Source organism: Protomyctophum parallelum, assembly GCF_964188405.1.
Source record: "Protomyctophum parallelum genome assembly, chromosome: 1".
Lineage (NCBI taxonomy): Eukaryota > Metazoa > Chordata > Actinopteri > Myctophiformes > Myctophidae > Protomyctophum > Protomyctophum parallelum.
Window position 1 is genome coordinate 98,487,987 of NC_139697.1, and position 18,163 is coordinate 98,506,149.

The following is an 18,163-nucleotide window of genomic DNA, read 5'->3' on the forward strand; positions in this document are numbered from 1 at the left end:
TAGTTATAGCCTCGATATTGGTTTAATTGAAAATATCGTGAAAACGGGAACACATTTTTCACGGGGGTCTCCGCTGGCACAACAGCTTTTCGGATGGGGGGGGGGGGGGGGGGGGGCTCTGTTGACATGAATATGTTTGAGACTCATTCCTTCCTCCAAAGGGTTCATAGAAGGAGCTTTGGGGGCTCTCTGTTATTGACATGACTGACTACGTTCTTTGACAAGAAAATGCAAATGTAATAACTGCGACAGTTTCTGCAAAGGCACTGGCTTATAGGGGCCCCCCCTAGCTGTCTTCCTCTTGGGCCCCTGGGCTGAGTGAGTGAGTGCAGTGAGTGAGGCCCCCGGCATGCCCCTGCCCGTTCGCTAATCCACTCCTGAGCGGAGCCGTTGGCCAGTTCATTTGAAAAGATGATATAGATGTAAAGGTGAAATGTTGTTTCTGAGAGAATACGATCCGACGTTATTGTCAGCTTGCACTGACATTAGTTTTGTGTCCATGACGTCACCGTTCAAGATACAGACGAGACAAAGACATGGAAAGGAACAAGAACATAATCATTTCGTCGCTGTCGGGAGGAAACCTCATAACTCCATTTTTGAGGTTTTTGATTTTATTCCATGAATCAGTGCTATTGAACACCCTTTACGTCTGTATTCGAGAATATTGAACCAATGGAAAGTAGTTAAAAAATAACGCTTTGGACAAAACCTCTTAACTCCATTGGACCCTCAAACTGTCTGCTAAAACAGCTAACTCCACCACCTCTCTCCTTCTCATGCAAGTAATTGACAATATCTAAAGTCACAACACCAACTTTAATGATCTTTAATTGCATCGTTTAAAAAATTATAAGGTTTTATTAAAAAAAAAAATTCTTTTCCTGAAAAAAAAATGTTTGGAGCAGAGATATCAGAGATATCCTCTGGTTTAATTAACGACGTTAGTTTAAAATAGTTTTTTAGTCTGTTTTTCTTATACTCTAAACCGCCTCATGGAGGGCAACAGTTGATATTCTTCATTTAAAACATGTAAGCCAAGAGATCAGACGAGATCACTATTCGCCAGTCTCTAAGCATGCTCTTAATACGTTTTAAGACATTTCTAATCATGGTATTGTTGTTTTCTTAAAAGGAAAAGTAGAAAACACGTACATCTGACGTATTGGATAATAGTCTTCACCTGCTGCCCCGGTATCGTTTAAGCCTAAACAATTAACATTCTAAAACAAAATGAGCAAGGGAATGTACATGATGTCATTCTGTAAGTCACGACATGGTGTTTTAATCATCCATGTTACGTGTGGCCTGCCCTGCCCTGCCCTGCTCAGCTCGTGCAAAACAGAATGAATGTGGCTTCAATTAGCTCGCAGATTCCTCTCTTGGTTTGGTATTTGAACACCACCACCAGCTAGGTAACATTACATTAACAAGTTGAAGACATGCAAAGTCTGTCTGCACTGCAGATGGCAGTCAATGTCGCCCTCTTGTGGCCAATGCCGCCCTGCTTGGATATGCCATGGTATTTTGTACTTTAGTTGAGTATATTATGTCCAATTTCCAATACGTTTTTACTTCTACTCCGCTACGTCTCAGATCCAAATATTGTACTTTTACTCCACTACGATTATTTGAAAACTTTAGTTACTAGTACGTAGATTACGGTTATTATCATTACAACAAAGCCCTATTTATTTATGTTTTACTACTTTCAAAAGACTTACACATTTTAGAACGGACATTCTGCATAACTAGTATAGTTTTGGCACTTTTGTATATATTTTGATGGCAATACTTTTACTCGACTATGCAGACTTTGAATTGAAACATAGTATTTCTGTACTGCAATATTGATACCACCTCTGCGTCGAGGTTTAGCCTACCTGTGACGTTCAGTCCTCGTATGAGAACGCTGCCGTTCCGGCTCAGCTTGCCTTTAGACTCCCCCACAGACTTGCCCAGGTTGAAGATGGACTTCCACTTTGATTTACCAGAAAACTTTCTCCTAGAACAACAGATCAGAGAGAGAGAGATTAACACCCTTAAGTAGACCAGAGGTTTAATTTCAACCATGTGGTCCTCAACCTTTAGTGGGGTCCAGATGGTCCCCAGCTTAACCCATCTTGACCAGATTCTAAAAATGTCTTCTACATCCTGACAGTTTTCTGAAAAAGCTATGTTTCTATGTCAGTCGTTCTTTGATTGTTCAAAAATAGCAGACCTACAAGCTCGTAGCGCGCCACTCTGTGGCGCGCTATGAGCTTGTAGATCTGTTATTTTTCAATAGCTAAAGCATAACATATTGCTAACACCAAAAAGGGTTACCGCTCAAAATGGGTTAATGATGGAGAGTTACATTATTGTTAAACATAGGTATGACGTAGCCTCGATACCAGGCTTTAATTCTCGTCGGCGCGAGGCATAACGTCATTTACAAGAAGTCTACACAATTAGAGAATGTAGAATAAATGTTATTTTGATCAACGTTTGCCTGTTACCATATGGTACCGACGTACCGTATCAATACACCATGGAATTGTGGACAAAATCGTATCTCACGACAACAAAATATTCTTCAGTCTTACTGTCTAGGGTCTAGAGGCTAAATGTCATCAAATGGTGGTCCGTGGCTCAAATGCAGAATAAATAACGGACCTTGATATGAAAAAGGTTGAAAACCACTGACGAAGACAACGTTAAGACGTGCACACTTGCATCGCAATAACAATTAATGTTGAAATCATTCTTATCCTGAGAACTAGAGGTATAGGTCCAATGCCTGAAATCATGAATTATTATTTTTTTACTGGATCTGGGAAAATCAAGAATACACAAGACACACACACAGTTCCTGTCATGTGTATTTATTACGTTTTACCTTGTATTTATCTCTCTGAAATGACTTCCATTCTATAGTGAGTTAAACCTTACACAATACTGGCAAATGTATTGTAAGGTGATACTGGTGTTTCTCACAAGCGCCACACTACACTGAAGTAGGGCTTTCACTTCTAGTGATTTTTACTAGTTGACAAGTTGCCTAGTTTACTAGTCAACTAGTTGTTTAACTACCCATTATGTAAATGCATTTAAAAACTGTACATTGGTGACTATAATCTAGCATTCTAGCTGATCTTAAAAAAACAAAACCTTATCAACTAGTCAACTAGTACCAGCAAGGTCAACTAGTTGATTTACTAGTTGACTAGTTGAATAGTGGACTAGTTGCTTAAAGCCCTACACTGAAGACAGATTCAGAATGTTTAACCCTATAACGTCCCTGCTCTGCAGCATGTCGTAACAGGCCAACATTTGGCAGAAACAGAGCTACAAGCTCACACACCGTGTTGCAGATCTGCTGTTGTCACTGAAGAGATTTGGTGTACAGCTTGTAGATCAGCTATTTTCAGAGATCGGTGTAAGTGATTTTTTAAGCCTTTTTTAAGTTAAAGCTGTATATTCAGATCATATTCAGTCATCTAGTGTTTGTTTCGTATTGGTCTCCCTATTTCTCCAACTCTTTAGTAAACAGAAGATACATTCTCAGATGGGACATCAATCTCATCCATATATAGAGAACCTATTTGTCAGCTTCAATTTGATAGTGTTCAAGTCCCAATTTTGTCTGCTCTTTATTCTTATATCCGGTATGAGTTTCCTCTCCTGAACATACGAACCTGTCCTGAAAATGTATAACTAAAGCCGTGGTTTTCAACCAGTTGTCCGGTGGTCCTTTACGGTGTTCCAGCTAAATGAAGGGGGGTTTGTAACCAAATGGACCCTTATCTTTAACTCTTGAGAGACCCTAATGGGTCCATTTGGTTTCATTTTACGTTACGCTCTTGTTAAACATCTGCATTACAGCTGTCTTACTTGCTGTCTCCTATGTCGATGACAGTGTGGTCTTACTTGCTGTCTCCTATGTCGATGACAGTGTGGTCTTACTTGCTGTCTCCTATGTCGATGACAGTGTGGTCTTACTTGCTGTCTCCTATGTAGATGACAGTGTGGTCTTACTTGCTGTCTCCTATGTAGATGACAGTGTGGTCTTACTTGCTGTCTCCTATGTAGATGACAGTGTGGTCTTACTTGCTGTCTCCTATGTCGATGACAGTGTGGTCTTACTTGCTGTCTCCTATGTCGATGACAGTGTGGTCTTACTTGCTGTCTCCTATGTCGATGACAGTGTGGTCTTACTTGCTGTCTCCTATGTCGATGACAGTGTGGTCTTACTTGCTGTCTCCTATGTCGATGACAGTGTGGTCTTACTTGCTGTCTCCTATGTCGATGACAGTGTGGTCTTACTTGCTGTCTCCTATGTCGATGACAGTGGGGTCTTACTTGCTGTCTCCTATGTCGATGACAGTGGGGTCTTACTTGCTGTCTCCTATGTCGATGACAGTGTGGTCTTACTTGCTGTCTCCTATGTCGATGACAGTGTGGTAGAGCAGGGCCTTGCTGGTGTCGGGCAGACTGTTCTCTCTCTGTCTCTCCCGGTGCAGAGGGTGGTTGGGGCTCAGGGAGCGGGCCTGGGCCTCCTCCAGGCTCATCAGCTTCATGGGTCCACCCATCAGGCCCACCGCGGTGAGGGGCAGGGTGGCGTACTTCTCCCCCCCGCATGACGCCACCACGCCGCCAACACCAACACCACCACCACCAACACCCGGTCCTATGGAAGGATCAGTGTTATTAAACACATTCTGACCTGAGATCAGATTCTAAAAATGTCTATTACATCCTGACAGTTTCATTATTATTAACCCATTCTGACCTGAGATCAGATTCTAAAAATGTCTATTACATCCTGACAGTTTCATTATTATTAACCCATTCTGACCTGAGATCAGATTCTAAAAATGTCTATTACATCCTGACAGTTTCATTATTATTAACCCATTCTGACCTGAGATCAGATTCTAAAAATGTCTATTACATCCTGACAGTTTCATTATTATTAACCCATTCTGACCTGAGATCAGATTCTAAAAATGTCTATTACATCCTGACAGTTTCATTATTATTAACCCATTCTGACCTGAGATCAGATTCAAAAAATGTCTATTACATCCTGACAGTTTCATTATTATTAACCCATTCTGACCTGAGATCAGATTCTAAAAATGTCTATTACATCCTGACAGTTTCATTATTATTAACCCATTCTGACCTGAGATCAGATTCTAAAAATGTCTATTACATCCTGACAGTTTCATTATTATTAACCCATTCTGACCTGAGATCAGATTCTAAAAATGTCTATTACATCCTGACAGTTTCATTATTATTAACCCATTCTGACCTGAGATCAGATTCTAAAAATGTCTATGACATTCTGACAGTTTCATTATTATTAACCCATTCTGACCTGAGATCAGATTCTAAAAATGTCTATGACATCCTGACAGTTTCATTATTATTAACCCATTCTGACCTGAGATCAGATTCTAAAAATGTCTATTACATCCTGACAGTTTCATTATTATTAACCCATTCTGACCTGAGATCAGATTCTAAAAATGTCTATTACATCCTGACAGTTTCATTATTATTAACCCATTCTGACCTGAGATCAGATTCTAAAAATGTCTATTACATCCTGACAGTTTCATTATTATTAACCCATTCTGACCTGAGATCAGATTCTAAAAATGTCTATTACATCCTGACAGTTTCATTATTATTAACCCATTCTGACCTGAGATCAGATTCTAAAAATGTCTATTACATCCTGACAGTTTCATTATTATTAACCCATTCTGACCTGAGATCAGATTCTAAAAATGTCTATTACATCCTGACAGTTTCATTATTATTAAACACATTCATTCATACAGAGAGAACGAGGCAACCAGTTGTTTAAAAATAAAAATAAAACTCCTGATAAGTTGAGTTTAGGCACCCTGTGTTTGCATACCGGTATATCGTCTCTGTCGGGTGGAAACCTCAGAGGCCCAAAACGGTTGCTTTTCAAAAAAACATCAAAAGTAGCAGATCTACAAGCTCAAACCGCGGCACTTTGTGACACATTTCGAGCATGCCAGATCTGCTATTCCTGATGCTGTTATGATCAAGCAGGGCGTTCATTTACGGAATTTAAAAAAAACATAAAATAATGGGTGATAAGAAGTTTCTGTCCGACAGCAATGATTTAACCCATTCTGACCTGAGATCAGATTCATACGAGGTTTCCGCTGGACACACACTGGTCTGATTAACCCATTCTGACCTGAGATCAGATTCTAAAAATGTCAGTCGTTCTTCGATTTTTCAAAAAATAGCAGACCTACAAGCTCGTATCGCGCCACTCGGTGGCGCGATATGAGCTTGTAGATCTGCTATTTTTAAATAGCTAAAGCATAACATGATGCTGAAACCAAAATGGGTGCCCGGTCAGAATGGGTTAATAGTATATGCGCGAGGATGTCATTTTGTCAAAGCAAATCCATGTGGTGACTCTCTCGGCACAGATGGTTGAAGATCTGATCTGTATTACCTCCGTTGGGTCTGGGTGTCATGGTTGAAGATCTGATATGTATTACCTCCGTTGGGTCTGGGTGTCATGGTTGAAGATCTGATATGTATTACCTCCGTTGGGTCTGGGTGTCATGGTTGAAGATCTGATATGTATTACCTCCGTTGGGTCTGGGTGTCATGGTGGCGTGGTTGAAGATCTGATATGTATTACCTCCGTTGGGTCTGGGTGTCATGGTTGAAGATCTGATATGTATTACCTCCGTTGGGTCTGGGTGTCATGGTGGCATTGGTTGAAGATCTGATATGTATTACCTCCGTTGGGTCTGGGTGTCATGGTGGCGTGGTTGAAGATCTGATATGTATTACCTCCGTTGGGTCTGGGTGTCATGGTGGCGTGGTTGAAGATCTGCTCTGTGTGGTTGAGGATAAACTCCACCACAGACTGTTGTATTCGGACCTCCTGGAAAGCCATGTCTCCGTTGCACGACGGACCCTCGATACTTTTAGATCTGCAAGAAAAGAAAGAAAAACATGAAAGGAAGAAGAGATGGTGTTCTTTTCAACCCATTTTGACCTGAGATCCGATTCTAAAAATGTCTTCTACTTCCTGACAGTTTTCTGAAAAGGCTATGTTTCTATGTCAGTCGTTCTTCGATTTTTCAAAAATAGCAGACCTACAAGCTCATAGCGCACCACTCGGTGGCGCGCTATGAGCTTGTAGATCTGCTATTTTTCAATAGCTAAAGCATAACATAATGCTAACACCAAAAGGGGTTCCGCACAAAATGGGTTAAGTGAGAGGAACGCTGAATATAACGTGTGATCTGTGTTAGTCTTTTGTATGATGTAAGGTTTTTGTCTTTTCTTAGCTCTGGACCACTAGCATATTTTTTAACAATTCTCTAGGCATTCTCTGTGTGTGTGTGTGTGTGTGTGTGTGTGTGTGTGTGTGTGTGTGTGTGTGTGTGTGTGTGTGTGTGTGTGTGTGTGTGTGTGTGTGTGTGTGTGTGTGTGTGTGTGTGTGTGTGTGTGTGTGTGTGTGTGTGTGTGTGTGTGTGTGCGTACAATATTCACAGATGAGCAACAACAACATGGACGGCTGGTCACGTTAGACACCTAGTTTCTTTACATTTCAAAAGTACATTTACTGTACAATGATTAGACCTGGGTTTTTAATTCATGTACTCCACTACATCTCAGAGGCAAATATTATACTTTGACTCCAAAACAGTTATTTTAAAACTTACGTCACTTCTTTACTTTGTAGATTTTGATTATTATTACTAAACACACATCAGCCGACATTTCGTCACGCTCGCAATGGGTCGCGATTGTGAGGCTGCTGTGAGCTTGTAGATCTGCTATTTTCAAAAGATATTTTATACATTTTGAAAACTTTTGAAAGGGCAGGCTCACACCGCACATTTATTCTACCTATGAGGATGGATTCTGCCAATGCATGTCATTGTCAATGGGAATGGAGTGATTATTTTATTTCATTTTTTAACCCATTTTGCGCGGGAACCCATTTTGGTGTTAGCATTACGTTATGCTTTAGCTATTTAAAAATAGCAGATCTACAAGCTCATAGTGCGCCACCGAGTGGCGCGCTACGAGCTTGTAGGTCTGCTATTTTTGAAAAATCGACTGACATTTTTAGAATCTGATCTCAGGTCAGAATGGTTTAATCAGACCAGTGTGTGTCCAGTGGAAACCTCGTATGAATCTGATCTCAGGTCAGAATGGAAAACTGTCAGGATGTAGAAGACATTTTTAGAATCTGATCTCAGGTCAGAATGGGTTAACAGAAATCCGCAAATGGAAGCAAACAGCTCGCTTCCCATATAGGTAGAATACCTTTTGATGCCAATACTTTTGTACTTTTTTACTCGAGTGAATTTTGTATTCCACACTATGTATTTGTATAGTATTTCTACATTGCAGTATTGATACTTTTACTTTAGTAAACCATGTGAGTACATTTTTCCACCACCGTTCCTGTGCAGTTTGCTATTGCTGGCGGTGTGTTCATATTCTCCTATAACACAACGTCACCAACGCACATTTCTACCGAGTGACAGAAAGTTGTTGTGTAATACATGTGTGTAAATCACTAATACCGTAGTACTAAACCACACCCAATGCTGCGACCGCAATGAATAATCTGTGGATGATTTAATGTACTGAGAATAAACTATAAATTGGATGTAGAAGTCAGTGTGCGAGCGCTGATGTAATGAAAAACTAGAAAAAGTGCCCTTCCGGGCACAGGTCTCCACCAGGTTATCCACAGATCCGTGCAGTTAGAGGTAAAAACACTTTTCGGCCAGTTATAGCGCCACCTTGAGGCTGAGTTGAAATTGTTCATGTGGCATTTCGTCCTCGGCCTAGTGGGAATGTGGGTGCACAATTTCACGGAAATCACGCGATGTGTTCATGATTTGCAGCATTTTGTTTGAAACTGAGCACTCCTGTGAACTTTGGAAGCCAATCTTAACCAATCAGGATGGAGTCTGAGAAATCTGAAAGACCGGTTTCGTTGAATGGCTCTAGAGAGACTGTGTACCAATTTGCGTGATGTTTGGACAAAATCTGTAGGTGTACTGTGCAAAAACTTGTTTTGCACAAAGCGGCCTCCTGGTGGCGCTATAACAGGCCGTTCTGGAAAGTTTGGGGCAGAGGTTCATCTTGGCATCCAGGGAGTGTGTGTGCAAAATTTGGCATCGACCGGGTTGTTTTGCACAAAGCGGCCTCCTGGTGGCGCTATAACAGGCCGTTCTGGAAAGTTTGGGGCAGAGGTTCATGGTTGGCATCCAGGGAGTGTGTGTGCAAAATTTGGCATCGACCGGGTTAACGGTGGCCGAGATTAGCTGTTCACGGACACACGGACGGACACACGGACGGACACACAAACGGACGGACGGAGTGCAAAACATACTCTCCCCACATGCCTTCGGCCTGGTGGAGACAACAATGTAGATATATCTCCCGTGCTCCAGTCCATAGGCATATCCCTTTGGTCTAGTGGTTAAGATATTAGACTTTCACACGGGGGACCCGAGTTTGAATCCTGGGTCTGAGAGGCGTGTGGTCTGTGGCTCAAATGATGAATAAATAAAACCACTGTTCTAGAGTATAGCTTTTGTTTTATTACACAAAAGCTAGAAATTGAATATTATATTGATTGACTGAACCGTACTATGATTTTATGAAGGAATGTTTGTAGTGATTTGGCATCATGTGTTTATCCAGTGTTGCATAACATGTTGACATCATTTTCAAGTCAATGTCAAATGTCAATATGTATTTTTGGCTGTGGAGCCCCCATCCGAAAAATTGTGCCAAGAGAAGACATTTCATAATCTTTCAAGATTTTTCCACAACATTTCGAAATATAATAAGCTCACAACCTGTGGCATCGTGCCGAGCTATGAGCGTGTATATCGGCAATTGTTTTAATATACTAAGTGTTGAAGAGATGGAGAGATGGGGAGACCACTGTTAAAACACTCAAAACAACCATTACTATCAGATCGCAGCGGCCCCCAAACGTCTTAGTTCTTGGGCCGTGCACCCCCTGTTACCTCCCGACCTAGCTGACTCCCCAGACCGCGCTTTCAGAACTTAAGTGCTGGTATTTAGTGCACTGACCTGAGCAGGTTGGGCGCCCACACCAGAGCCAGGTTGCGTGCGTGCATGTTGGTCTGGGAGCTCAGGGTGGCCAGGTGGGCCAGATGTTTGGCCAGGACCTCCAGAGTCCTGCATGGCAACATGGGGAGAGAAGAATTCACACAGATAAAACATTCTGCTACGGTTTCTCTGTGCTGGAATGGAACTAAGTAGAGAGTGTTAGAGAGGCAGGGGGCTGACATTCCGTAAGAGGGCACTTTTGGACAAAAATATAGCAGATCTACAAGCTCTCAACGCGTCGCCCAGCTCTGATGCGTTGAGAGCTTGTAGATCAGCTCTTTTCGGGGCTCAACCCAGCACTCTTTATCTAGTGGAGGTGCGGTCTAACGACATGGATTTATAAACAAATGTGTTCAATGCAAAATGCTGTGTTCACACTTTGAGTTACAGACCCATAAGGGTCCATTTGGTTCCATTTGTACACTCTCTGAGTTACAGACCCATAAGGGTCCATTTGGTTCCATTTGTACACTCTCTGAGTTACAGACCCATAAGGGTCCATTTGGTTCCATTTGTACACTCTGAGTTACAGACCCATAAGGGTCCATTTGGTTCCATTTGTACGACCTCCCGAGTTAAATCAACTTTGGTCTTACAATATGAATTGGGGTCTCAGAGATAGAAATGTCATTCAATGGGGGTCCGTGTACCCTATTGCATATCAAACTAGGGGGGCCTTGAATCACTGCTAGAGCCGTACAAACCTTCTCTTATGGGGGTCCCTGGCATATGTTTTCAAATGGGGGCTAATGAATGTCAATTTGGGGGTCCTTGACATGAAACAGTTTGGGAACCAGCTAGCATATTAACCCATTTTGGTGTTAGCATTACGTTGTGCTTTAGTTATTGAAAAATAGCAGATCTACAAGCTCATAGCGCGCCACAGAGTGGCGCGCTATGAGCTTGTAGGTCTGCTATTTTTTAAAAATCGACTGACATGAAGGAGACATTTTTAGAATCTGATCTCAGGTCAGAATGAAAACTGTCAGGATGTAGATTGTAGAAGACATTTTTAGAATCTGATCTCAGGTCAGAATGAAAACTGTCAGGATGTAGTTGACATTTTTAGAATCTGATCTCAGGTCAGAATGGAAAACTGTCAGGATGTAGTAGACATTTTTAGAATCTGATCTCAGGTCAGAATGGATTGAGAGTTGAGGGGTTCATTCACCTGAAGTGGGGCACGGGCAGCTCCTTGATGGCTCCCTGAATACGTAGCAGCTTCTCATGGTCGTCCTGGATGGACACAGCTTCCTGTGTGGACAGGAAGGAAGTAGACGTAGAAGGAAGAGGAAATGATTACACTGACTCGACAACGGTGCTTTATTGTGCCAGACTATTTATTTAGGGTGAGGTAATGATAAAGCAGCCTCGGAAACCCAGACGTTTTTTGTTTTTTTTCTATAGGGAGAAAAAAAATAAGTCTAGGGGGCCGAGTCCACTTCAATTCGGCATAGAGTAGCGCAAACGTCGCTCACTCTGTTGATTAATTGATTTCTGATTGTCTGCATCTTTGTTAAATTGACGCACACACGTAAACACACACACACACACACACACACACACACACACACACACACACTCCTCTCTCTCTCTCTCTCTCTCTGTCGCTCTAAGTAATTACGGTAGTCTCATGTCCAGCAGCTGTGCCTAGTTTCTCCCGGCGGATCCTACCGGGAGCTGCCTATGCCATAGAAAGCATAGGTGAGTTCCAGTCTAATGATAAAGCTTAATTATACAACTGCAGTGCAAAGTACAGTACTTGACATAAGTTAACGTTAGTTAACTTATAACTGCCATGTTAATATTATACTATAGCCTGCATGTGCAGCTGTTGGAGGTGGTCTGTACTCGCCCTCTGAGTATAGGACATGGTTGACAATGTCAACAACGTTATTTGAAGCAGACCATTTGGACACTATAAGAAGACTAGATCTTTACTGGACATTATTGCATTCTCTCTCGGTTGGGCGGGGAACATAAAACGTATGGATTTGTACAGTAGCTCCAGGTTTAAAAATCACACCCGTGTGAACCGAGTGGTGCAACTCCCCTCTCTCTCTCTCCCCCTATAGTCCATCACCTAAACAGTGGTTCTGATACTAGGCACTCATATAGTCCATCACCTAAACAGTGGTTCTGATACTAGGCACTCATATAGTCCATCACCTAAACAGTGGTTTTGATACTAGGCACTATATAGTCCATCACCTAAACAGTGGTTTTGATACTAGGCACTCATATAGTCCATCACCTAAACAGTGGTTCTGATACTAGGCACTCATATAGTCCATCACCTAAACAGTGGTTTTGATACTAGGCACTCATATAGTCCATCACCTAAACAGTGGTTCTGATACTAGGCACTCATATAGTCCATCACCTAAACAGTGGTTCTGATACTAGGCACTCATATAGTCCATCACCTAAACAGTGGTTCTGATACTATAGGCACTCATATAGTCCATCACCTAAACAGTGGTTCTGATACTAGGCACTCATATAGTCCATCACCTAAACAGTGGTTTAGGAGGGCCCCGCCTCCCTCATGAGCGAGACGGTGGTTAGTAAAAACAGAGAAGTGCTGGGGTGAGTCGCTTACCACAGCGGCTCAGTGACGTCATGTTGTAGTTTTAGTAAAAAACAAAGAAGTGTTTGGGTGAGCGGTGAGTCGCTTACCACAGTGGCTCAGTGACGTCATGTTGTAGTTTTAGTAAAAAACAAAGATGTGTTTGGGTGAGCAAGCAGTGAGTCTCTTACCACCGCGGCTCTGTGACGTCAAAACAGAGAAGTGTTTGGGTGAGCGGTGAGTCTCTTACCACCGCGGCTCTGTGACGTCATAGTTTTAGTAAAAACATGTGTTTGGGTGAGCACTAGTCTCTTATCACACAGCTCGTCGATGTTGTAGTATTCCAACCACCACCTAAAACTGGAGTATGCATGGCCCTTAAGGGTGTACAAATGGAACCAAATGGACCCTTACAGATCAGTAACTCTCTGAGAGTGTACAAATGGAACAAAATGGACCCCTTAGAGGTCAGTAACTCTGACAGTGTACAACATGTAAGGGTCCACATTTGGTTCCATTGTATACACTCAGGCCTGTAAGGGTCCATTTTGGACCCATGGTGATGATCGCAACTTTGGTATACAGTGTTGTAGACCCTGCATGTTTTATTTGCCTCTACGGGACACACAATGGGATCGTTTAGACTTTAGAGTGACTCTGTCTGAGTCCAAATGTGTCTGCTGTGTGTTCCCCGGTGAGGCTAGTAAAACAGTGAAAGCATTATTATTTCTGAGTGCAGACGTCTCTCTTTGCTGTCTCTTCTCTCCTCCTCATGTGGGCCAGTATAAAGCCCTCTGCATTGTGGGATCGACGGTAGCGTTGCAAGCATTTTGGTGTCTCTCTATAAAAGTAAACTCACAGTGAATGTGTTGTATAGATCTAGCTTACATAAATCTATGTAAAAGTATACTCACTGCAGTGTTGTTTTCGTCGACTAAAACTACCTTTTCCACTGAAGAAAACTAAATGGAAACTAAATTAAAACTATGCTATGGTGACTAAAACTAAGACTAAATATACTGCCAATTTCGTCAACAAATAAAAACTAGACTAAAATGTTAGGAAGGGACTAGTGGACAACAGATCCAGTATAAGTCATTTTACACTTGGTTGCATGCTGAAAATAGCAGATCTACAAGCTAGATCGGCTATTTTCAGCAAGTGTAAAATAAGTCATTATGACGGCAACAAGGCCCGCAAAAATACATTTTAGTCGACTAAATCACCTGTAGATTTAGTCGACTAAAATCTTATGACCAGGTGACTAATGTGACTAAGACTAAGTGAAAACTATTCAGGAGACTATGACTAAAACTAAAATAGAAATTTGCTGCCAAAAACAACACTGCTACTCACAGTGAATTTGTTGTATAGCTCTAGCTTACATAAATCTATGTAAAAGTATACTCACAGTAAGCTAGTGAGACTAGCTTACATAAATCTATGTAAAAGTATACTCGCAGTCGGCCCGATTCTCGAAGGAATTCTAAAGAATTCTAAAAAGCTTGTAGATCAGCTATTTTCGGGCCGCAACCCAGCACTCTTTTAGCTAGTGGAGGTGCGGTGTAACAACATGGATTACTAAACAAATTTGTTCAACGCAACATATGCTGCATTCAAGTTCCGGAGACTTCAGGAAAAAAAAGCAATTGTCCTGAATGCTGCATGCCTTCCGGTATGGGCGTGGAAAGGAGTGCAGGGCATTTGCATTTCTTCCACCATGTAGTAAATGCTGCATTTGTGGTCTGGAAAGGGCAGTTGTTTTTCGGATGGGTAAAAGGGCAGGGGCTGGAGCCCCCTTTGATGTCTATGTGTGCACGTCCCTGGTGAGCAGAGGGATGTGTGTGTGTGTATATATATATATATATATATATATATATACATATATAAAATTATTATTATTATATATTTTTGCTGTCAGGAGGAAACCTCATAACTAATTTTTTTAGGTTTTTTCTTTTGCTTAAATCAGTGCTATTGAACACCCTTTACGTCTGTGTGTTGTTTCATAAATCAGTGCTATTGGACACCCTTTACGTCTGTGTGTTGTTTCATAAATCAGTGCTATTGAACACCCATTACGTCTGTGTGTTGTTTCATAAATCAGTGCTATTGAACACCCTTTACGTCTGTGTGTTGGTTCATAAATCAGTGCTTATTGAACACCCTTTACGTCTGTGTGTTGTTTCATAAATCAGTGCTATTGAACACCCTTTACGTCTGTGTGTTGTTTCATAAATCAGTGCTATTGAACACCCTTTACGTCTGTGTGTTGTTTTGAAAATATCGAACCAATGGAAAGTAGTAAAAAGTGCTTTGGACAAAACCCCTTATCTCCATTTGGACCCTCAAACGTCTGCTAAAGCAGCTAACTCCACCACCTCTCTCCCAGCTCGTGGAACGTTTTGGAGCAAAGATAAGTATTCTAAGAGATACGCAGCAGAGATAAGTATACTAAGAGATATGCAGCAGAGATAAGTATACTAAGAGATACGCAGCAGAGATAAGTATACTAAGAGATACGCAGCAGAGATAAGTATACTCACAGTGAAGTTGGTGTACAGCTGGTAGGTGAGCAGGGGGATGTGTGTGTATGTATGTATATATATATATATATATATATATATATATATATATATACATTTAATGTATACTCACAGTGAAGTTGCTGTACAGCTGGTAGGTGAGCAGGGGGATGTGTGTGTGTGTATATATATATATATATATATACATTAATGTACTGTATACTCACAGTGAAGTTGCTGTACAGCTGGTAGGTGAGCAGGGGGATGTGTGTGTGTGTGTGTGTATATATATATATATATATATATATATATATATATACATACATTAATGTACTGTATACTCACAGTGAAGTTGCTGTACAGCTGGTAGGTGAGCAGGGGGATGTGTGTGTGTGTATATATATATATAGTGTATACTCACAGTGAAGTTGTTGTACAGCTGGTAGGTGAGCAGGGGGATGTGTGTGTATATATGTATATATAGTGTGTATACTCACAGTGAAGTTGTTGTACAGCTGGTAGGTGAGCAGGGGGATTTGTGTGTGTATATATATATATATATATATATATATATATATACATTAATGTACTGTATACTCACAGTGAAGTTGCTGTACAGCTGGTAGGTGAGCAGGGGGATGGGCAGCTCTCTGAAGTAGAGCTTGCACAAGGAGCCCACACAGTGGATGTCCTGGAGGTACACTTCCTTCGTGAGGTCAAGGCTCGCCTCCGAGCTGAATTCCTGCCTGTTTATAGACACAAGCACGCACACACACACACACACACACACACACACACACACACACACACACACACACACACACACACACACACACACACACACACTCTGAATGAATTGATTGTGTAAAAGCTTATTTACAGTATACTTGGTCGTAAGATGGTGTGTGTGAATCATAACATAACTCTCTCCTCCATGCTACTTAAGTGCCGTAGGCGCAGCTAGGCCACTAGTAGATATGTTACAACTAATATACAAAGATATGTTACAACTATTATACAAAGATATGTTACAACTATTATACAAAGCAAAGACATCAAGAAAAGTATAGCGTCAGGTGGAAACTAACAGCAAACATCAACCTGCAGTTTGTCTTGTTTTGTGTGACATCAGTAACCATTCACTGACAGATAAAACATTAAACAAAAAGATCTGAAAATAAAGTGAGATTAATTTTACAAATGTCTCCTACTATGTCAGTGGTTTTCAAACTATTTCATGGCAAGAAGGACCCCAAAAATGATATGTAATTGTCCGCCGGCCCCCCACCTGAAAATATGTTGTTCCACCATGCAGAAGCAAAGATATGAGTAAAACAACGTTATAAAAGAATATATATTCAGATATAAGATTTGTGCCACATTTCCACGATTTTTCAAGCTGATTTTACAAGCTCGTAGCGCGAGTGCCTCGCTACGAGCTTGTAGATCTAAAGTATAACATAATGCTTAAAAGTAAAACACCAAAAAGGGGTTCCCGCCCTGAATGGGATAATAAATACTAATTCTGAACAGTAAATTGTATTGTGAGTAATGTGACACGTTTAAATACACAGATTATAACTCATTGTGATGAGCTTTTAGATCGGCTATTAGAGTTGAATTAGCCAATGTAGGGCTTAACCTATTCTGGGCGGGAACCCATTTTGGTGTTGGCATCATGTTATGCTTTAGCTATTGAAAAATAGCAGATCTACAAGCTCATAGCGCGCCACTCTACGAGCTTGTAGATCTGCTATTTTTGAAAAATCGAAGAACGACTGACATTTTTAGAATCTGATCTCAGGTCAGAATGGGTTCATCAGACCAGTGTGTCTCCAGTGGAAACCTCGTATGAATCTGATCTCAGGTCAGAATGGGTTAAAGCTGCTATCAGCAATAATAATTATTTACCTTTTTTCAGTTTCTTTTGGTATCCAGACAGCCAGCAATGAGTAAAACGCTCCCAAAAAGACACATCTAGAGGCCACAATCTGCATTCAAAGATGTTCCTAGAAGCTTTGTCATTGGTCGATTGGCCTGTCTACTTCCTGATTGGTTAGTCATTTCGACCGTTTTTTCCCCCGCCAACAAATGACAAAGCTTCATCTTTGGAACATCTTTGAATGCAGATTGTGGCCCCATGATGTGTCACAGAGACTATGTTGTTTTTGGGAGCGTTTTACTCATTGCTGCATGGCTGTCCACAAAAACAAACAAAAACTAAACAAAGGTAATTAGAATGTTGACATATTATTGCTTATAGCAGCTTTTTTCATTTCATTGTCTAAGTATTTGTATACTCTGTGCAGTGACAATAAATTGAAATAGAATCTAATTAAGTACATTTTGATGCAAGTACTTTTGTACTTTTTCTCAAGTACATTTAGAATGCTGGACTTTTACTTTTATTTCTACAATGCACTATTTTTTTTTTAATATATCTTTTTGCGGCTTACGCCTTTTATTGTTTTTTTGAAGGGACAGACAGTAGGCTGACAGGAGATGGGGGATGACATGCAGTAAAGGCCGTGTGGGGCTCGGGAGTCGAACCCGCGGCACACTGCGACTGGATTACCAGTCGGGTGCCCAGACGGTTACACCACCGCCTGGGCCTACAATGCACTATTGATATACTTTTACTTACTTAAATGACCCCTTTTTGGGGCTCCCATGTGTGTTTTCTATCCCCACAAATAACCAATTTTGAACAATCAGGCCTTCATGTCATACGGGTGTTTTAATGGAAATTGCTCTCAGGAACAGCTCAACTGATTTTGGCCTCATCGTGATGTCATCAATGTCACCCTACTTTGTATAATTCCTCCTCTTCTTCAGTCTTGAGTTCCAAATTTGCATTTCCACTTTGTTTACAATGTCCACCATTGTTGATTTTCCAAACTGGCAT

General features: G+C 41.2%; 1 protein-coding gene across 1 annotated transcript in view; it reads right to left on the minus strand.

Moving 5' to 3' along the window:
• Positions 1-18,163, minus strand: part of arhgap31 (Rho GTPase activating protein 31) — a 53,349-nt gene that overhangs the window by 8,298 nt on the left and 26,888 nt on the right. The window contains exons 3-8 of the mRNA XM_083760991.1: positions 15,860-16,004; positions 11,336-11,418; positions 10,126-10,233; positions 6,841-6,983; positions 4,414-4,669; positions 1,884-2,005 (exon numbers count right to left, since the gene is read on the minus strand). Coding sequence (XP_083617117.1) covers positions 1,884-2,005; positions 4,414-4,669; positions 6,841-6,983; positions 10,126-10,233; positions 11,336-11,418; positions 15,860-16,004 — 857 coding nt within the window. The remainder of the gene's footprint in view (positions 1-1,883; positions 2,006-4,413; positions 4,670-6,840; positions 6,984-10,125; positions 10,234-11,335; positions 11,419-15,859; positions 16,005-18,163) is intronic.